Source organism: Diplotaxodon limnothrissa, linkage group LG19 (assembly GCF_057381915.1).
Source record: "Diplotaxodon limnothrissa isolate DT_005_m linkage group LG19, D_limnothrissa_male_GT1.1, whole genome shotgun sequence".
Classification (NCBI taxonomy): Eukaryota; Metazoa; Chordata; class Actinopteri; order Cichliformes; family Cichlidae; genus Diplotaxodon; species Diplotaxodon limnothrissa.
In genome coordinates, this window is record NC_140614.1 from 27,408,599 (window position 1) to 27,431,105 (window position 22,507).

At 41.0% G+C, this 22,507-nt stretch overlaps 1 protein-coding gene across 2 annotated transcripts in view; it reads left to right on the forward strand.

The window, feature by feature from the left end:
- Window positions 1–22,507, forward strand: part of rcan3 (regulator of calcineurin 3) — a 50,161-nt gene that overhangs the window by 21,083 nt on the left and 6,571 nt on the right. Inside the window, exons 1-3 of one of the 2 annotated variants that reach the window (XM_085342451.1) lie at window positions 395–721; window positions 21,243–21,416; window positions 22,284–22,455. In XM_085342451.1, the coding sequence (XP_085198577.1) occupies window positions 635–721; window positions 21,243–21,416; window positions 22,284–22,455 (433 nt within the window). In that variant the 5' untranslated portion in view covers window positions 395–634. Of the gene's footprint in view, window positions 1–394; window positions 722–21,242; window positions 21,417–22,283; window positions 22,456–22,507 lie in introns of those variants that run through there. The other variant, XM_085342450.1, reaches the window with a different exon arrangement.

Below are 22,507 nucleotides of genomic sequence, written 5' to 3' on the forward strand. Positions count from 1 at the left end.
GAACTGGTGCTTATACAGCTTCTGCTCTCATTGTCCACCCCATATTTGTTGTCAGTATATCACAAAGACATCAGGTGTAAACACGACTTTCTTCTTAATGAATGGGTTGGTCTGTGTGACTCTGATGCTGGTGTTGTTTGACGTAAACATGGATTGATTTTTTTTTTTCAAAGATGGTTGTGACACATTTTTCTCCCTCAACCCCGCGAACACAAAAGACAATTGTAATAAAAATAAAATGCAACAAAAGCGGAATAAACCGGCCGGTGAATTCTGCAGTGCGCCCTGCGTGGTTCGTCAAGCTCTACAGTGGCGTAAAACAAGACGAACGTGAGGATGGTAATGACGTCAATGTGGAGCCAGGAGCGGGGAGGGCAGGAGCCAGAGAGAGAGAGAGACGGAGAGAGTTTGTGCAGTTGCTGCAGCATCACTCACAGCAGCGCGTAAGTGCAGCGAGGAGTCCAGCCTCGACTCACGCAGCCGATTAAAAAAGAAACCATCCAGAACAGTCCGCCGGACTTAACCGCAGCTTCCTGGAGAAAAAAGCGACAGATATCTGCGTTTTCTGCGCCCTGCTAGAGTGGAAGAGAAAGACTTTTACTCATTTTTTTAAAAACCCAAAACACGCAAGGGAATGCCATCGATAAATATGAAACTGGAGATGGTGACCATCATCGCCTGCGAAGTAGATATTGAGGTGTTTACATCAGATAAAATGCAGGTACGGTTCACCCATAAAAAATGCACGTTGAAATGAAGCCTGCTTTTTGCGGTGTGTTGTGCAGCAGTTTGCTCGGGGCGACTGCATGCTGCCCCTGTAGAAGCGCATGAATGTCTTGGGTGACGTTGAATGCAGCCCTTCCTCAAACGAGGATTTTTATCAATGGGAGCCGCATCTCGGGGAGACGCACGCGCAGCGCCGCGCGTGCACGCCGCAGTGATTGACGCTGAATGAATTGCAAAAATTGCTGAAAAATGCACGAATGTTTTTTTTAAGGAATCATTGTGTATGCGTCAGTGTGTGTGTGTCAGGCTTCAGATAGACGGCAATTATAAGATGAGGCTCGCAAGGCGATATTGGAATGGGGTATGATGAAGTGGATTGTCCATGCAAGACACATGTATGGAAATAAGCGAGGCGATGCTTAGACGCAGTGGCGAACAGGCTGTCTTGTACCCCCCCCCCCCCCCCCCCCCTCTGTTTTATATCTGGCCTTACAGCAGCATTGCAGGTACATCAGGTTAAACGTGATGCCGGAAAAAAATATAAAAATAACTTGGTGAACATGAATAAACATGCAGTGGCATAAAAAATCCTGGTATAAGTGATTGAAATTGATGCCCTAGGAAATGATAATGGAAGGGGGGGGGGCTAATAGTTACAATTAGATTTGCCTTTGAGTACATTTGTGTCACTATAAATTCAGTATTGCACCCCCTATGGCAGTGTTTTTCTAAAAGCCCTCAGAACTGGGGTGGGCAATTTATTTTCCCAAGGGCCCACGTGAAACACTGGTGGAGGTATGCACCAATACTCTAATAGTGATATATAATTAATACTAAGCTGAAGTCAATTCTGCTCAGTTCTGTTGTGGTGTGGCACTTCATAACAGCTCCAGAAAATCAGCTGCCCACCCCTGCCTTGGGACACATCAGATACAGGTATTTGATAAACTGTCGGTCAGGAAAGCAGTTGCAATCAGATGAGTTCAAAATGAGCTTCAGGACCCCACCTTTGGCACCACAACATGCCAAGTTTGAGGCTTAAAAGGCTATGCAGATGGTCGGCCAAAGCTTGGCTCACCCGCTAAACCCTTTGGAAATTCCATGTCAGAATATATTCCCTCACCTGCTGCCTGCATGTCTGCTTGTCTGATCTGACTCATCACCAAAAATGACTGAAATACGAAAAGGGTGAAGGAATTCAAAATAAAGTAGCAGTATAAGGGGCTGTAGTGCAGTCTGGAGGTATAAGGACTTATCTGGCCTACAAACTCCAAATAATCCCTCTGTGGTTCTCACACTTAAGTGCTGTTGTGCTCTGGTGATATAGGCTAATTTTCTACCCTACAGAAGCTCAAATCTCAGTCACCACACCCAGCTTATAGACCATTAATTTTTTTTATTCATTCATTTATTTATTAGCAGTTTAATGTTTATCACTAACCTTCCCAAGCTATTCCAGTAACATGTACATAGGTGGATTGTTGAAGTTTCATTTCCATCTCTTAATGATGTTGTTGTGCTTGTTTGCTCCTGTTTTATGCTGTAAATATGTAACACAAAAAAACAGTCCCTGTTGACAACTGACTCATCCTATGGTCTGTGGCCCCTAGCTAGCCAGGCAGCTGCTGTGATTGCTCCCAGGTCTGACAGTTTCTAAACCACTGCAGACCAGCCAAGGTGAAAGACACCAATGTATCACCCTGCAGTTGTTCTCCAATTATAGGAGATTCAAATTTCCCTAGGGGATGTTAGAGTAAGAAAAACGACTGACGAGCTTCACCGTGGAACCTCTAAAGTGTTGATTATTTAGGATTTCGACTCACCCGTGACCTAATGTCTCTTAATTTATTGTACAGTTCATGATTGTGTGTTTCAAGGGGAGTCTAGGGTTGGATGTGTCATTTCTTTCGCTGTGAAAAACCTTCATTAAAACCTGCTGCTCCTTTAGATCGTCCGTCCTCCTCTGACAGGCTAGACACAGACAGGGGCAGGCCAGTCTGATCAGAGGACAGTCTTCACTAAACCTTCCTGTCAAACCGCTCTTATCAGCCCACCTCTCACAGACTCCGCCAAAGAAAAGGGGGTATGTGCACAATTAAAACAGCAGACAGAGGACTGAATAGCACAAAGAACACTAGTAATCCTGGTTTCTAGTGCACTGAGAGTGATGGAGAGCACAGAAGAAGAGGGCAGATTAAAGATGGGCACGTGGGGAGCACGCTCAGATTGAACCCACCTCCCCGTCAGTCTATTCTTGTTTTTTTTATTATCATTTAACCAGATCTGAGCCTGTCTGAGGCCCATGTTTTTATTACTATGCCTAAATCTGTAGATGACAGATAATAATCGGAATGCTGTTTTGTTCCAAAGCACTTTGGGTGAACTTAAGTGGATTGATGCTATTTATAGACCCGTCAAGGAAAGATTAAGCAGTATTGGTGTTTGAAAGGGGAACATGAAGAAAAACAAGTGAGTGCTTTGACATGGTTGAAAACGCCGCGGCTCGGGTCTTTGCTGATTACATCATTAATGAGACAGACTGAGAGGCTACGCACAGGGTAGGTTGTTGTCATAATAATGGGAAGGCTGATGGTGTAGAAAGCTCTCTTTTTTCCAGAAAGTGCTTGGGATCCATTTTAGATTAAACAAAAGGACTGTTGATGTTAAGTTCGGCAAGGCCGGAGGTGCAGGTTGACTGCATGCACACCTCATGTCATTACCTGCAGAATGTACCAGCATAAGCAGATGACAGCACGGGACACATTTTGAAGGTCGTAGCATGTTTTGGCATGCTGTGAGTGTATTTTAGGACAAAGCTTGCCTTTGCAGTTACAGTTACCATGCATGCTTGATTTGATGTTGACACTTTCATGTAATTTTTTTTAAAATATCCACTTGCACTTTCATATAGGTGTAAATAGATAATGCGCGCCTGTCGACCTGCTCTTTCTCTTGACAAGTTCGTCTCTGGTTTCACTCAGTCGCAAAATATGTGTGTTGTTTCTTTTTTTTTTTTGGAGGGTGGGTGGGCGTTAATTAGGATGCCTATGTAGTGCTTTACACATTTGCCTAACAACCAAAAGATGTCCCCTTTGATCCCAGGAGAAGACACAAATCCCTGTTGGGATGTGTCAGGAAGGGCATCGGGTGTAGAAATCTGGCAAATCGAACATGCCGAGCTACCCACTGAGGCGACCCCTTGTGAGTAAGGGAGCAGCCGAAAGTATCTTTATGATACGTTTAACACATCAGTGTTGCTGGAAAAAACAGCATTTTGACATCATGACCTCTTCACACTTACAGCTCCATCGGTTCTCCCGACAGTCAGACCCGCCTCATCATGAAAACAGCACACAGAGGCTACACTGCAAACCACCAAGTACAGCTATTTTCGACTTATGCCTGATTTCCCCCACACAGAAGACTCTAGTAACACTGACACACTCACACACTCCAACCACAACAGTGAGTCAGCGGACTCGCAGACCTACAGACAAACATCTCTGTCAGCAAACACAAACAGCACCTCGCAGAGGACACTGGGAGAATTCTCCATCCACCTGGGTCACTTTCCATTTGTCCCGTCGACTGTCTGTCTTTCTGCCCGTCTCTCACTTCCCTGCGTCTGTTCTCACGCTTTGCTGTTGTAGAAACCGCGCTGGTTATGAGGAAGGAGACGAGATCTGATGACTAATCTGCGCTTTTGTTGTTCAGCAAAACTGAAGAGTGATTTTGCTGACGTCTGTGATGTTTTCATTCTTTCCCGCTGTCTTTTTTTAATGTGCTACGTTACATAACATGTTGTCATCGCGCTTCATTTAGGAAGTTTATTTTAAGCATATAAACAGCACAGGAAGGTAAAAAGCAATATACTAGACCAGGGGTCACCAACACGGTGCCCGCGGGCACCAGGTCGCCCGCAAGGACCACATGAGTTGCCCGCGGGCCTGTTCTAAAAATAGCTCACCATAACAACTTACCAGTAAGCTGCATCTATTTTTATTTTTTCTTGCTATTTTTTTTTAATCACAATTGCATTGGCGTTAATTTGTTAGAGATAATATATAAAAAAAATGTTTATTATTAAATATTAGATCATGATCTAATATTTAGTGCTAGCTGGTCTCCACGGAAACAGTTGCCGTGAAGACCAGCAAAGGCAAAGGTGAGGAGATGAGGAAAACATGGCGGAAAAAAGGAAGAAAACATATAATTTTCACAGTGAATGGGAGGAAGAGTTCTTTTTTACCACTGTGAAAGATTCATGCGTGTGTCTCATTTGCGGGGCAACTGTGGCAACGGCAAAGCGGCACAAGGTGGAGAGACATTTCCGAACGTGTCACACAAGCTACCATGCTAACTACCCAAAGGGCAGCACACTGCGAGCGGAAAAGGCCCGCGAATTAAAGGCAGGTTTGAGCAAACAGCAGTCTTTTTTCACGAGACCGGTGAAAAACTCTCAAAAAGCAACCGAAGCCTCATTTAGAGCTACACATTTCATGATTAAGAAAAAGAAGGCATTTTTAGACGGGGAGTATTTCAAAGAAGCAATGATGATAATTGCAAAAACTGTGCTTAAAGACGAGAAATATGGAAACGATGTAATCTCCACTCTCTCTGATGTCCAGCTGGGGGCAACTACAATTGTTAGAAGAGTGTCGGCTATGTCCGGGAACTTGGCCGATCAGTTGGATCAGGATCTGGCAAAGTGCAGTTGGTTTAGCATCCAGTGTGACGAGTCCGTCGACAGCAGCAGTACAGCACAGCTGATGGTCTTTATCCGGATGGTATTTGATGGTTTCTCCACAAAAGAAGAACTTCTGACACTACTGCCGCTAAAGACAACAACGAAGGGAGTTGACATCTATAACGCGGTGAAGGAGTTTTTCGCGAAGAAAAAGGTACCGTTGGAAAAGCTGGTATCAGTGACTACCGACGGGGCTCCTGCTATGATCGGCCGGATTCATCGCTCACTGTAAAGGTGACACAGAGTTCCCAAACTTCATGCATTACCACTGCATCATTCACCAGCAGGCGTTATGCGCAAAGGTGATCGGCTTCGAGCACGTCATGACTCCCGTCGTGAAGATCATAAACAGCATCCGCTCCAGAGCTAAACAGCACAGAACATTCAAGGTGCTATTGGAGGAGCTGTCAGCTGAATATGGTGACCTGCTACTACATACGGAAATCCGATGGCTCAGCAGGGGATGGATTTTGCTTCGTTTTTTGTCACTTTTGGGTGAAATCAAGGAGTTCATGCAATCCAAAGGGGAAGACACATCTCTGCTGGAGGACACTGAGTGGACACTTGACCTTGCGTTTTTAACAGACATTACTGGGAAACTGAACCATTTGAACTGTGAGCTGCAAGGCAAAGGTAAGACTGTTGCTGACATGATAAGTGCTTTAAATGGATTTAAAGCCCAGATGAACATTTTCTCTGTGCATTTACAGAGAAAAAAGGTGCTGCACTTTCCCTCTGTGCAGATGGTGCTGAAAGACAATGCTTCTGCATCTGAGACTTTTGACAAAGTTGCAGAAAAGTACACTCAAGTCATAAACCGACTTGGTCAAGAGTTTGAGAACAGGTTTTGTGACCTTGATCAGCTTGAGCCATGCGTCTCATTTGTTTCCAATCCTTTCATGAATGTGGACACAACATGCATTGCTGAGCAACTAAGTTCAATGTTCAGCTTGGATGCTGGACAGGTGGAAATCGAAATTGTAACATTGCAAAATGACGTCCACCTCAAAGCCTATCAGGGTGCACCAAACTTTTGGTGCCTTGTTGACACAGAAAAGTACAGTGGTGTGTGCACAGCAGCTATGAAGGTTGCCAGCCTGTTTGGTTCAACCTATCTTTGTGAATCAGCCTTTTCTGACATGAACTTCATCAAGAATAAACACAGAACACGCCTCTCCGATGCACATCTGCAAGACTCACTCAGAGTTGCAGTGTCAAGTTATACCCCAGATTACAACACACTGGTGAACAGCATGCAATGCCAGGTTTCCCACTAACAGACAAAGAAAGCCATATTAGATGTTCTCAGTGGCAACATTACAGTGTCATGTCAAAGTTGAATTTAATTATTGAAAAACAAATGTGTTTGTTAAGTGTAACATGTGACAATTTGCTTTAAAATGCTGCCAATTTGGTGAAAAGTTCTGTAAAATTTGAAAGTTGATTTTTTGTATGTTACATACATACAAAGATAATGTATGTAACAGTGCATGATTTGTTAAAATTTGTTAGTGGTAAGTGAAAATGTTGTAGAAGTGATCACTTCAAAATGTAAATACTTGCAGAGATATATAGAAATAAAGCGTTGCATATTGATATTTATGTTTCCTACCTTGTTTCCTAATTGCATTCTTTATAATTATGGTGAAAAATAATTAACATAATTAGTGTCCGTACATAGATGAATATCATTAATTATTAATGATAACACATAATTAAGTTAAACTGAGGAAATTTGTTATTTGAGAAGTGTGTGTCAAACTGGTAGCCCTTCACATTAATCGGTACCCAAGAAGTAGCTCTCACTTTCAAAAAGGTTGGTGACCCCTGTACTAGACCATAGTTTTATATAGAGATATTTTCTATCCTTTGCTTAAACCCTAACTATATATGTATATGTATGTGTGTGTGTGTGTGTGTGTGTGTCCCAGGCCTCTGGTAGAGGACCTGAGCTTGAAGGGTAAAGATTAGGGCTGCCACAAACGATTATTTTGATAGTCGACTAGTCACCGATTATTTTTACGATTAGTCGACTAATCAGATCATCATCCATTGGACGTAAAACTACAGCTTATTGCACCAGCAGCATCTGCTCTTATATAACTATCATTAGCTTACAGCTTTAAGTGTTTAAGGTCTGTGCTAACTAAAAATAAAGACAAGATGATAGTTTATTAAATTTTAATGAAATTTGCAGATTGTTTCGGTGAAGTTTAATAAACTCCTTGCTATCTAAAATATAACAGGACACCGGAGTATATTCTCGAGCATCTCACACTTCTGATAATCAGTTGTCTGCTTGACGTTTATTCAGCTGTGTAAAAACTATAACTTTAATCTCATACAAACTGATTTACTCAGGAACAAATAAAATACTAAAAAAAAAAGCCAAACAATAACATTTTAAGTTATCTAAGTGACTCATATATATTTAACCTGAGTAGCGAAAGACGGCGGTTGGTTTGAAAACGATTTGCGGGGAGTCCGGTGTTCTCACGGTGCTAGTGAGCCTAGCCCCCGGCTCGCTAACGAGCTAGTGGGTAACAGATGTCTCCGAAAACGTCGGAGCGCTTTTGAAAATATGTGGTGTCCTGATAAACTGAGCAGATATTTGAGGTTTACACAGCTACATTCTCGCCTGAAAATATGTTAAACGTTTATTTTGTGACCCAGAAAGAATAATAAGAGTAACATTAAAACTAACTAGCTGCCGCCATTGTTGGAAACTGCGCTGGGCCGCGCTATGAATTCTGGGACACAGCTGCTTCTTCTTCTTCTTCTTCGGGGTTTAACGGTAGCTGGCATCCTTGTACATGCAATGCTGCCATCTTCTGTTTCAGTCCGTTATTACACTCATAAATCCTGCCGCTTATTCCTGCGTCTTTTGTGATCTTACAAAGCTTCAAACGACGCGTCGACTATTAAATCAGTCGTCGACGATTTTGATAGTCGACGTAATCGCGACTAGTCGACAAATCGTGGCAGCCCTAGTAAAGATTGCCCGAAGGGTGAGTGTGGAATTTTTTTATATAGGCCTTATGTACAATATAGCAGAGTGAACATAAAAAATATACATGTATCAGTCCCACTTAGACATTTGGCCTTTTGTTTTAATATTCTAGGGAAATACCACTGACAGAGCTCTTAGTGCATAACGAATAACCATGCATTAGATTTGAGCGTTCATGTTATCTTAGACTCACATTTAAAAACATTGTTGTGATGCTGCCAGACCAGGTGTTTGTGTAAGGCAAGAGGCAGAGAAGCAACAGAAGGGTAGGGTAGGGAAGGCAGAATGGATGTAGACATCGGCAGTATCATTTTCTGTGCTGGTAGGAAACTAGATCTGCATATTGGCAGGGTTGAGCGATCCTGGGTCTGAGCAGTGGGCTCAGGTGTGCCTGTTCCCCCCACTCTGGGCACTGGGCAGGCGGCATTCACATTTGCCTGAAACCCTAGATAAGTGCTCGAGCTCAGGTGTCAGCTAAAGGTTAGTGCTGTGTCCGTTAGGGTGACGTAGAACAAAGGACATGCTCCTGGCTTGGGTGTCTGGTTACCATGTAGCCAAGATGACATGACTGTGAGATAAGATTAGATGCAAAATAAAAAAGGTCTTGCAATGGAATGTAGGGGCTCCCAATTTACTTACCGAGGACAAAGGGTTCGGAAACGGCATCATGCAGTGACTGGTCTTTGTTATTGAAGGTTCTTGTGGAACATAATTTTCTTGTCAGAATTTCCAATTAGATTTCCTGTCTCAGAAAAATGGCTGTGAGAATGCAAGGGACTGAAAAAGCAACATCAAGCCAATTACTAAGGAAAAACACAGCAAGAGTTTTACATACCCTGCAGTCTATGGCGTATACACTGCACTGTGAAAGCTAAGGGCAAAAACTAATAATATTAAGTATAGAGCTGTGTGTTTATCCATATGCGGCACATAGATTAATAGATTATGCATTCAATTGTATATCATAAAATAAACACACTTATGAGTCTCAGTTTCTAAAAACAAGTACACTTTTCTTTTTGTGCAATTTTGCTTTTAGTTTGCTTTTAGTTAGATAACAAATCCCAGCAACAGTGGCCTCAAGGGAACTTATATTGTAAGGTAAAGACCCTACAATAGGAAAAAGAAAACCTCAACAATCAAACAACGCCCTTTGAGGAAGAACTTGGTGACAGAGGGAAGGAAGAACTCCCTGTTAACAGGAAGAAGCTTCCGGTAGAACCAGGCTCAAGGAGGATCAGCCATCTGCTGAGACCAGTAAATCAAACACTGTGGAGTTTTGGGACTTTCGGTGTCTTAATATAAGGAATTTGACATGTCATTGTAAACTGTTAGGCCATGAAAGTTTCTCTCCTGTTTCAGAGCAATTCATAAGGAATTAAAAGTACATTGGTAGATATGTGATGCATCTAGGGTCATGCTTTTACCATTTTGAATCACTGTCCATAATATTTCTGCAACAAAACATGGTGATGTAACTGTGCAGCATGCTCTTGCCTTTGTTTCTGTACTGCTTAATCATCACTAGAGATGCTGTATCACCACAGAGTAATGCACTGATTGCCACCAGAGATGTTGAAAGAGGGTAAAATGCAAGAGTGAGCAGTAGGAAGTGAGAGTGGTGAGCTCATTTGTCTGTACTCTGCGGCCTGAGTTAAGGACTGTTGGTGTGGCATCTTTTAGCCACCTTATGTAATGTTGTGTAACTCTCTGGATTATCGTCACCTTAAAAGCGTACGGATCTGCGTGCGAGCCAGCTAGAAATTTCATGCGTGTGCTTGTATCACCATCTGTGTGTTCTGCCTAAATGGAGCTGAAGAGGAAAAGCTCCAGCTTCGATAAAAAATCGGTTTTAAAAAAAACCGTAATGACCACGTTGGCGGTAATAGGATTAATGAGTCTCCCTGTGCTATAAACTGATTTTTAGCTCCCTGTCGTGGACACGTTGTGCCCTTGGCAGTGGCAGCATAGCAGTGCAGCGTTGGGCCCTGTCAATTCAGCTCATTGCTCAAGGTATTTATTCACCTGTATAACACTTGGCCCATTCACATGCCTTCCCAGTGTTTTCAGAGCCGTCACAATGAAGACAAAGCTGTTAATCACAGATTGTTCTCACTGTTTTGTAATACTAAGGATTTGCTGCTATGCTAATGTTAATGGCTGATTTGAGGAAAGCTGTGATTCCCTATGTTGGTACAGGTCACTGCACACACACAAACACACACGCACAATCTTTATCCGGAGTTTATCCAGTGATACTGAGTCAGATTTTTTTCTCTCTGACACATTACCTAATCCTAAGTAGTCACAAGCTAACAGTAGCTTACAATGTTTTATATTGTAAGCTAAAACACTAACCCCTAACCTCCAGGCTGAATGTAGCCATAACAGCCAACAGAAACCACTGAGCACCTATAATTTGTATGTGGCATGTTACAAGCGTATTGTAAAATACTCAAGTACTTTATGTTTCAGTTCAGGGCTTTTATGTTGGTTTTTGGAAACTCTCTGGTGTTTATTTATTTAGGACCGTGCATGTTAATGAACATAAATGTAAAATAAATTACATGAATGTAAACATGCCAGATTATAGCCAAGGGCTAATTTCCATCTGTTGTCCATAAAACATTAAAAAATAGACATAATAATTCATAAAAAATTCATAATTCATTTATAATAAAAACTCCATCACCAAACTCACACATATCATTCTATTCCCAAATAAAACATTAAAACTATACAACTTATACATGATCACACACTTGATTTGTCCATAACCAGTTTTTAACCTGTGCCTTAAACAAGTTGAATGTCGAGCATTCTCTAATGGATCGGGGAAGACTGATCCACAGATGGCCACCCTGGACAGAAAGGACGTTCTGCCCAAATGCTGTCCGTCTGTGGGGAATAAACAAGTCTCCTCGGGTTGTAGCTCGATTGGTCCTGTCTGAGCTTTCTTTATGCCTAATGAACTGCTTTAGTGGTGGTGGAGCAAGGGAGTGTAAGACTTTATATATTAAACACACTCTTTTAAGTTTCACTAAGTTATTGAAGTTCAGTAATTTATGTTATGTGTTGGATTTTGGCTCTTTTGGGGGAGCACTAGTTTGCACACCTCTCAATCAAGCATGTAAAACAATACTAGACAGAAAATGAATTGATGTTGATCGCATTGCTCATAAATATTTAAACAGTTAATATATGAAGTATTTCTTTATGCAGTTTATTGAACTATTTATGCCAATGAAGCCGTGTTGAGCTGAACTTCAATTCAATTCAATTTTATTTGTACACAACTCAACAACAGTCGCCTCGAAGCACTTTATATTGTAAGGTAGACCCTACAATAATACATACAGAGAAAAACCCAATAATCATATGACCCCCTATGAGCAAGCGCTTTGGCGACAGTGGGAAGGAAAAACTCCCTTTTAACAGGAAGTAACCTCCGGCAGAACCAGGCTCAGGGAGGGGCGGGGCCATCTGCCGTGACCGGTTGGGGTGAGAGAAGGAAGACAGTAACTTACATATACATATATATATATGTGTGTGTGTGCATATTTTTATCTATCTATCTGTATATATATAGATATCTATATGTATATGAACGTGTCTGGACATAAAGGGTTTTTTTTTTTTTTGCTTCTGTAAGGCTTCTTGTTTCTGTTTGTAGTTTGCTTATAGGATTAATGGATCAAGCTTGAGTAAGTAGTCTCTGGTAAGAGTAAAACAGAGGTAGCATTTTTACAAAATGCAGTCTCAAAACCCACTGGCTAACATCTGAAGCTTTTAAAAATGTCTCTTCCATTGTAAACAAAGATCAGGAAACCGTGGCGAATGATTTTTGCTGTATACAATGGAAGCTGCAAATGTTGGCAGTTATCCCCACAGGTAAAGTCATCAGATAATAGCAGATGGGTTCCCAGATTGCCAGTTAACTAAATTTCTCAAAGAAGCTGGAAAAAAAGTGGTGGTAAAATTTAGCGGATATGTACAATTAGAATCTACGTTTAATAAAGTCACTTCCAAGCCATTTGAGTTATTGACTTTCAGTTTTTTAAACAAACAGATAAACTATTGTGTAGTTTACAGATGTTTAATTGAAGTTAGAAGATTCTCAAAGTCCTGCCTTTACTTTAATACTAATGTGAAGATGGCTAGAACAATTATCAGTAATCTGAGATGGGGAAAAAAGGGGACTAACGAGGTGTAATAAATAATTTCCCTTTATTTAGACGCTATATGAGGAGTAGATAATGGATGTTAGTGGTCATGCACAATAAATGAAACTTAAAAACCTAGAAAACTCAAGAAATCCTCTTTGTAATTTGAGTTTTTATTTTATTTTATTTTATTTTTTTACTGTGATTTCTCTAAAATCCGCCACTTGAAGGGTCTTCTATATTTTAAATATAATACATATTCAACTGGAAAGCTATTAGAGAAAGTATACTGGAACAGAAATGCATGCAGGTACAGTTATTTTTCGTCCAGCGCCGTCTGTTATCTCTCCAATCAGATCTTCCTACCTTGTTCGTCCTCATTACATTGGTTCCAGTTTGGTCCTTTAGGGAGGACAGTAATTAAAAACGATTGTCTACACACTTAAGAAATGAATTTTCTTAATTATTCCAGCATTATCTATATTTAGTGTAACACCATCCCCCACTCACCCAGAAGCTCTGTGGCCTAGTTTGTTGATTTTCACCCAAATCCAATTCAAGCGTGAGGGTCTGGATTAGACTGTGTTAAAGCTCGGCACGTGTCGCAGAGAAAGCTGAGTAATTCCCCAAAGGAAGGGGAAAAAAACAAAACCCTTCTTCACGTCCCAATTAGGTTTGGTTAATCTTTTCATTTTGATCCAAAACGCCAAATGGTGTAATTCAACATGGAACTGAACAAGCTTGTGGATTACAGTCATGGATTGTGCTCTGAGTGCCAGGGTGATTGAAATACTGTACAGGATTAAATGGGAAACCAGATAAAAATGGAGCATTGTGGCCCAGTCAGTCAATTTAAATCAAGGAAATCTCAGATAAACTTGTTGGAAATGGGGCGCGTGGGCCTGCTAATGTGTATTTTTAACATTGTGAAAGGGTGAATTTGAACTGAAACGACATTTTTCATCTAAATCTAAAGTTGTCTAAGGCTAGGGTTAAATTTAACCAAATCCTCTTTCATTGTAGTTTTTATTATTATGTGTTAGTTTAATTTGCCCTCCAACCAGGGTTGTTATAGTTATGCTGCTCTATTATTTTCTCGACCATTATTGTCTATCTGAAGAATCCTGAGAAACGGTTTCTGACCAAGCATCAATCCAAATAACCCTTAATTTAAATGCTGTTATTGTAATTTTATTTGTCTACTATTAAAGGTCCAAAATTGCTACAGACGAATATCAAATGCCTTTTCTGCGTTACCTATTATTTTGAAAATAATTAATTATATTTGTGCGTGCGTGATGCATTTTCAGGCATCATCAAAGAAATAATGGAACATGTAGCTGTGTTGCAGATGATGCTACTCGCTGGTTCCCGGCAGTGACAGGAAACTAACAGCTAAATAAATGGACCTTATGTAACTCTATAAACACAATGAGCTGACAAACACAACAATAAAAAGTGACAGCGTGTAGGCGCTTTTGTGAAAACATCGCAATTTGAACACAGCTTGCTGAGAATACATTCCAGTATTTGTCCAGTGTGTCTGAAATCGTTTATCCGTCAGTAAGAACAGGAAGAACCTGCAGGTCTGCTGAGCGTTAGTGCTGTTTACATATTAAAGAAACTTAATCTCCCTTTTACATAAGACGGGAAAACACTTCAAGTCACAGTCATCTGATACTTGACCAGTTCATTAGGTAGAGAAGGTGTGAAGTAGATCCTGTGGGGTTTTTTTCTCTAACCAGCTTCCTGTTTCTCTCAGCACTGCTCTTTAAATCACTACTTTCTTTTGTTCTGTCACCAAAAACCATGTTGACATTTCCCAGTAAACTTGCACACCTTATCCCTATGCTGTCTGATCTTTTTTTGAGCTTGCTGCTGTGAGCATGCACACAGTTATGTCCTTTTGCCACTGCGATGACAGCCTTCCCTTTACAGTCAGGAGCATAACTACCCTATTAACCCAAGGGGGAAGCTTCTGAAAGGAAGGCCCTGGAGAAACTGCAAGAGAGGTTGCAGCTTACTAGCAAGCTTGGTGTCTTTTTATGTTGGTGTCTTTTGTGCTAGTTTGCAGTTGTGCCTGCCTCTTTGTTGGATCTCCTGTATGTATCTTCCCCCCTCCACAGACAGTTCCTGAACTGCAGCTTTTGATTGCAGATTTTTTTATGTGTACGCTAATTATGGTTAATATTACGTAATGCAAGAATGCAATCATATGTAAAAGCTAATTTCCATTTTCCCACTTTATACTAGTAGAAGCATTCAAGAGGACCTTTTCAAGTGTAAATCATGAAATCATTTATATGTATGAGGAAATAAAATTCAGATTAAAATAATATCTATAGATTTTTAGTGAAAACAAGTAAAAACTAAGATCATGCAATTATACAATAAAATACTTACTTGCAAATAAATCTGCGAGTTGTCCAGCACGCTTGCATGCACACGTGGAGGTCGTAAAGATGGCAATTGTTCTGTCAAAAATGTTGAAATAAAGGCACTATTAAGTTAAGAGGTTGCCATCATTAAAAATGCCTAACCTGATAATGACCTTCAAAATGAAGTCCATGAAGACTGTGCTATAACACAATTATAAAAAATGTTCATAAATTCACAGAAAATTTTGATTATTTTATTTTTTACTGTGGAATTACTGTAAATAATCACTATTATTTAATTATTTTTTGTGTAGTGCGAATGGCAATTGGGGGATGGAGGCCTCTTTCAATAGGAAAAGCTGTAAAACATGAAAATACAGTTAAAAGGTAAAAATCTGTGCAGTCCTTCCAATTTTCAAAGTTGTCCAGTGGGCCTGTTTGGAGTCCTTGCAGGGCCGGTTCTGGTCTGTGGGCCTTATGTTTGACACCCCTGGCCTAAAGATTAAAAAAGAAAATACAAATAAATGCAAACAAACTAAGAGCCAAACGGAAAATACTTGACAAATAAGTTCAGAAATCATAACTCAGGGTCCAAAAAACGAGGACCATGACAGATTCAGCTTGAATGTTGTGACAGAGTAGCTCTGTTACGCAACAACTGGGCAGAAGCAAAATCAAAGACAGGAAAGTAAGGGAATCTGGCTCGTGGAGCTATAGCTCGGGTGTTACACAAAGGTGACATGGAGAAATGTGCGGTCTACACCAAAGACTCTACACACACTGGAATTCTCCCGTGAGCAACAGCCTTATTATAAACAGCAGCAAATTTTATGTTCTGAAGCAATTCGGTATCCAGCTTGTTCTTATTTTCAGGTTTGTTTGTTTTTTGGAGGTGTGAAGGTTGTTTTTTTTTTAATCTTCTGTGTTGAGAATGAAAAACAGGACGTGCTGTTCGCTTCTTCTCCCTCACCTGTTGTCCTTCGGGCTCTCACAGGACACAGAGTACTGGTAGGATTTTGTGCGGTTAAAAGCGGTCGTCCTTCAGCTGTGCTTAGAGACGAATGGCGCTGCCCAATTATTTTATTATGCAGACTTCCCTGTGCGTGAGTGTATAGTAGGTGTATTGTATTTGTGTGGGTACCTACAGCTGTGGAAACACAGTGAAGAATCATGAACGCTTTGTCTACATCACCCACAGACTTGCTCAATTGCTCTCTGTATCTCTCTCACAAACACACACTACACAAGGGAACAAAGGGAGTAGGTCACCACAGGGAACATTGCGATGGCAGATGAGCAGGGCACTTTTCAGCCTCATGTAACTCAACAACCCCTCTCTTCTTCCTCGTTTCCCCTCGTCTTCCTCCTCTCATTCCTTTAACATGTTTGCGCATAGAGGCCACATAAATTAGTGATCAGCACGCTCACTTGTTACGCACCAATCAGTCGTGGGTTTATCAGCGCTGGCATATGGTGGTGTAAAACAAACATTGCCTGCTATTATGGAACATGATCTCAGAGCTTTCCCACGTCTTTGCACATGCCAAAATATCAATTTGGGTTAAGGAAGTCACCACTGTGTGTGTGGGTGGGTGTGTGTGTGTGTGCCTCTGTGTATGTAAATGATAATCTTATCAGTTTTACACATGGAGTTTTGATGACATCTGAGTCATAGAAGCTGGCCAAGGCTCATGGAAAATTCACAGTGTGAATAAGGGCTGAGGCGGGCTCTACAGAGAGGTTCAACAAGTGTCTTTGTTGTTATACTCAAGTCACGATTACACCAAAATCAGGAGCAACTGTAACAAACAATGGAAATGTAAAATGCTCTGAAATGTAAATCAAGATCTTGCAATACAAATGCTACCAACCTCCCACCCCCAGTTTACTCATAACCAACAAACGTGTCTCTTATGATAAACACCAACTGTGACTCATGAGTCTGTCTTCAGTCAATTTCCTTTAGCTATATGACGCTTGAAAGCTTTTTTAAGGTGACTGCTTCAGTCTTTTCATTTTAGTCACTGCATCGTTAATATCTTAATTTAGTGCGAGCATGCTCACCAGCATCTTTTCCTTTTTAGCTCAGATAAACCAAATGTACTATACAAATGTACAAATGTACTGTAGCTAGGAAATTGTACTGAACAAATGCTTCCCTCAAGCATTCGCCTTGAGGGAAGAAAAAACTTCAAGTGAATGCTAATTTTGTTTTACACCTGCTGAATGTGTAAGCAGCTGTTTCCTAACATGCTTTCCATAGTGTAGGCTGTAAACAGTTTAGTAACAAGTGAGGTTTGAAGCTTTTTTTGCTCGTCTAAAGTGACCACAAAAGCCTGTCCATGTGGATTTGTTCCATTGTTCATTTATTAAATATAAAATTCAAATTTAAAACAAAATCTGTCGTGCTCACATGCAAATATTAAGGAACCTGAAAACAACATTTAACAAATTGAAAGGTGAGACCATTTAGGCCTCAGTCATACAGCCCTAGAGGCCGATCAGTGACCCAGTAGCAACTGGTTGCTAAGGAATTCAACTCAGTTCACTTCAATTTTGCCATCTATAATCCAGTGTTGAGATCCCCTCCCAGAAGCCTTGACGCCCACTCACAGCCTGGGACATTTGACCTCAGTAAATCACATGATAGGGTGGGGCTAGGTTTCACAATGGGTTCACCTGAAACCTTGGCTGATTGTGACCCACACCCATTTTCACACCTGGGGTTCGCGTGATTAATCAGAGGATCAATAGGGGGGTCCATGACCCTCTTGGTGACACTCCACTAGGGTTTAAAATCTGGGACTCTCTACCAGTTGCTTTTAGAACTGAAGAAGCTTCTCGGATGAAAGCTGAAACATCTTTAAGAAATCTTTTCTTTTCTTTTAAAGCTCTTTAGGCTCTTTAGGCTACGATGACCTGGAGGACTGAGAACCTTCACAGACAACTCAATTCAGTTTTATTTATATAGCGCCAAATCACAACATTTGCGTCAAGCCTCTTTATGTTGTAAGGTAAAGACCCTACGATGCAAAACAGAAAACACCTTAACAAAAACCTTAACAATTATATGACCCCCTATGAGCAAGCACTTTGGTGACAGTGGGAAGGAAAAACTCCCTTTTAACAGGACGAAACCTTCAGCAGGACCAGACTCAGGGAGGGCAATACGTGGTTGGGGGTGAAGGAAGCAAGACAGGACAAAGACATGACGTGGAAGAGAGCCAGAGTTTAATAATAACTAATAATTAAGTGCAGACAGGTGTATAAACACAACTGAAGAAGAAACACACAATGCATCAACCCCCAACACCGTAGACTTATTGCAGAATACTATGCAAAGTATGGGCAACTGCAGCAATCTGATAGCATCCAGAGCTATCACTAGGAGGGTTTTATGCCTCTTTGCCTGCATCATTCATGAGAAATTCAGGGAAAACACATTTTTCCCTAGGCCTCTGTAATTAGGTTTTAGTATTTCACTTATGTAAAACTGAGTGGCTCACAAGAGACAGATGGATTTATAAATCTCTGTTATTAGGATTACTATGTACCCTCTCTAATGCAATATGTAATATGAGAAGTAACATCTTGACATGTTGCTTCTCCTGCTATTTATGCACAACTTTGAGCGTAGAGCATTCATATTAAATCAACATACCTAACTCCCAGCTCTCCCATTATATTTAGCGATAAGCATGCTCTTCAATCTCCTCTGGCTTTGAGGGATTTTTGCATTTTAATTGCTAAGTTTCACTTAAAAGGAGTCAAGATATTCACACATTCCTAACTTGACCTCTTTTCCTAGCGTCTTAAGTACGCACCTTGTATGGTGAAGTCCAAATCTGACTAAAAATGGTATCACATGGCCTGTAGGTGAAGTCACTTCTGATGTTAAGCCAGCTACCCAGAGGGGTTCAGCAACAGAAGACCTGATGCACTTACATGGGGAGAAGACGTGAAAATAAAACAAGAGGGGAAAGGGGGGAGGATTAGGAGTAAAAGCGCTAATCTTCTTTTTTATTTTCCTCCAAATTGTTTGACCACCGTGAACAGCACACTGCAGCATGATGGCAGCTGACAGCTTGCTGAATCATTTAGAGCTGTGCATGTGTCAGATAGTGTGATTATGTGATTTCTCTACAGAAAGGCCCATATTATAAAGCATATATATTTACTGTGTCAACAAAAAACCAAGGCACTGAGATATAGCAGCTATATATTAATACAAATGCACGATGGCTTTACTGATCATTATTAAGTGTTTACTTTACTGTGAACTGATTAGTCACTTAGTAATTAATCGATCATTTAGGTAGAAATGCCAATGATTTGAGTCAGTCTAAGGAGCTTGGAAAGAAAAGCGTCTGGACTTGTTTAAGTTGCTTGGAGACGTTTCACCTCTCATCCGAGAAGCTTCTTCAGTTCTAAGGGTCAAATGGTGGAGAGTCCCAGATTTAAACCCAGTGGGAGTTTCCCCTCAAAGAGGGACAAAGGACCCCCTGGCGATCCTCTACCTAATCAGGATCGCCTTAGACTACGATGACCTGGATGACTGAGAACCTTCACAGACAATGATTTGAGTCAGTTTCAGCATCTTGATCCAGATGTTCAGATGTTTGTGTCTTGCGTTATAGTAAAAAGATACTTTATTTAAAAACAGCTTTTTAGACGGAAAAAACTGAATAAAAATGAATGAAAACAGTTCTTTTTTATATGAATATGGACATTTTAGCATGTCAGTGCAGTGTTTGCAGCTTGACTTTAATTTATGATACCCAGACTTTTATGTGTTGCTCGTAGTTTGATTACATACAGTGTGAAAGTGTTAAGATTTTTGCATTAAATGTCAAACAAGGCCAGATGAATATGTGCCAGATTCTGGCAAGTGTTCTCCAATAAGACACAGGGCTGAAACGACACGCAGAGAGAGCCCAGAACTCATCCCGGTGTGCTGAGTGTGCAGATTATAGGTGTATCCTGTCACTTAGGTGTCACTAATGTACAGAGGCAGATCTCACAGCCGACATGCTGCCTGTATTCCTTCAGGTAACGCTCACCTTTTCCATCCTGGTGATAGCTGCTGTGTCAGCTCAACAAAGAAAGTGCTATGGGACTATTTTAGTTTCTAGCTTCCACTGACAGAAGAAAAATTCAGCTCAGATAAAAATCTGTCAGACAATAACAGAAATGGGCGCTGACTTGAGACCAGCGTTTAAAAGTAGACATTGGCACCACTGATTGCAAACACGTGGCTCTTAAGACACTTGATTAAAGTAAAAGCAAACGGCCATATCCACATACTTAACTATGGCTTTGCATTAACTTTAACTCTTTAAGTATTAAGTAGAAATGTTTTTGTAATGGCCGCTTTACCCAAGTTGAGCACAAGAACTACATTAAAGATGTAAAGGCCCTGTGAACCTGTACTGGCAGAAGACCACATTCAGTTGATCATCCTTCTTCCTTCTCAAAAGAGGGTCTAGTTTGATAGTCATTGTTGGAAGGATTCAAAGAGTAGCACTACTGATTATTCAGAAACGAGCTCCCCTGGTGGCCTCTTACTTTCTTTTTTTTTGCCCTCCTGCTGAGCTGCTTGATTGAGTTTACAGTTGAGGAGGCCAATTTGGTGAGGCCTGATGGGGGGGATATGGGAATGTTTAACGACATATAGTTCAAGAAGCAGAAAATTACATAAGGATTAAAAACGAAAAGAGAGACAACAGCAGAGAAGAGTGCTGGAAAATGACAGAGCTGGACGCAGAGCACTTAGTCACACGAGTTTCTCGCGTAGTGTTCTCAAATATCTTATTTTGTTGTATTTGAGATATTTGATGTTATCTAGCTTTTGAGAAAATAGTGCTCAGAGAACATAGTTCATCTTGAGTAATTGCACACAAAAGAAATAGAGAACAATAAACAACAGTTTTTAATCCAATTTTGACAATCATTAAGTGAAAGATGATGACGCTGACTCAGAAGATTTGCCTCTAGTCAAGCATATCGCTGTGTAAATACTATTGCCGTGGTTTGTCAGTGAATAAATGTTAACTAAGAAAACATTGTTTTAAGTGTTTATGGAAAAAATGTGACTTGTTTAGTCTATTTGGGTTTTTAAATGGTTGCTGTATTTCACAGTATCAGCAGGTTAACATGCTCAACAATAGCCTCGATCTCTCATCAGACTTGTACATTTTTACCTTTTTTATCTTGTGCAGGAGAGGTTCGAGGCATTGTTTAGGATCTACGATGAACAGGCGACTTTCCAAATGTTCAAAAGCTTCCGGAGAGTCCGGATCAACTTCAGCACCCCAGAGGCAGCAGCCCGCGCACGCATTGAGCTACATGAGTCCGAGTTCAACGGCAAGAAGCTTAAACTCTACTTTGCTCAAGTAAGTGTCAGCTGAGGGGTCTGGGAAAGGGCAGGAAGGGGGCCTGGGAGATGGAGGATCTGAGGCAAAGCACTGCTTATTTACATAGAGAGTTAGGGCACAGTGCATTGTGTGTGCACAGCAACACACAGAAAAACAAACTCGGAGAAAGAGCATGGTACACAATCTCCTCCCAAATTCTTTCAATTTCTCTTTTTAATCCATCTTTTAGTGTTGTTTGCATCTCTGAGCCACACCTGACTGCTTCCTGAACCTATGAGCCTTCCTGTCAAAACTCATCTGTTACATTATTGAGCACAAGAACACAGTTCTTGATTCCCCACCCACCCACTACACTGTAGCTGTGTGAACAAGTGTGTCTCTATGCAGTTGTGGGGAAGAGAGAGGTTGAAGGATGAATTTTACAGGTTACATACTGTATAAATTGTATTTCAATCACATTTAAATAGCTATAAATTAATGTGTAGCAAGTCCAAAACACCCAGTTTAGCTCAGTTTTAGTCAAGATTCCATCAAAGTTGTGCTTCCTGAAAAAAATACAAGTCACTGCGACTCCAACTGAAACTCCCCTTATCACGAATACATCATCAGTCATGACCCCTGCTGCACCTTTTAGTACTTTGATGTAAGAGGATTAAGGATTTTACAGCTTGACAGATGCCACATGTAGGTATTGTAATTACAGCAATTGGCAGCTATCAAAATGCTGAAATCCATTCATTGGAAAAAGCCTGTTATTTGAGACTTGAAGACAGAGCTTCTGACTGAAACTTCAGTTTATCCTGTGCATATAACCAGCGGACAATGAGACTTGTGTATGAATTAAGAGAACAGTCGTTTCATCAGCTATCATCTTCTCTCCAATAGATCCAGAATGGTGACGAGGACATTGATAAGTCATATTTGGCCCCTCCCCAGCCAGTCAAACAGTTTCTGATCTCGCCCCCTGCCTCGCCGCCTGTGGGCTGGGGCCAGAGCGAAGATGCCACGCCCGTCATCAACTACGACCTGCTGTGCGCCGTAGCCAAGCTCGGACCCGGTCAGTACTCAACTTCAACACGCTCGTGCTCTGTGTTGGTATTCGGTGCCTA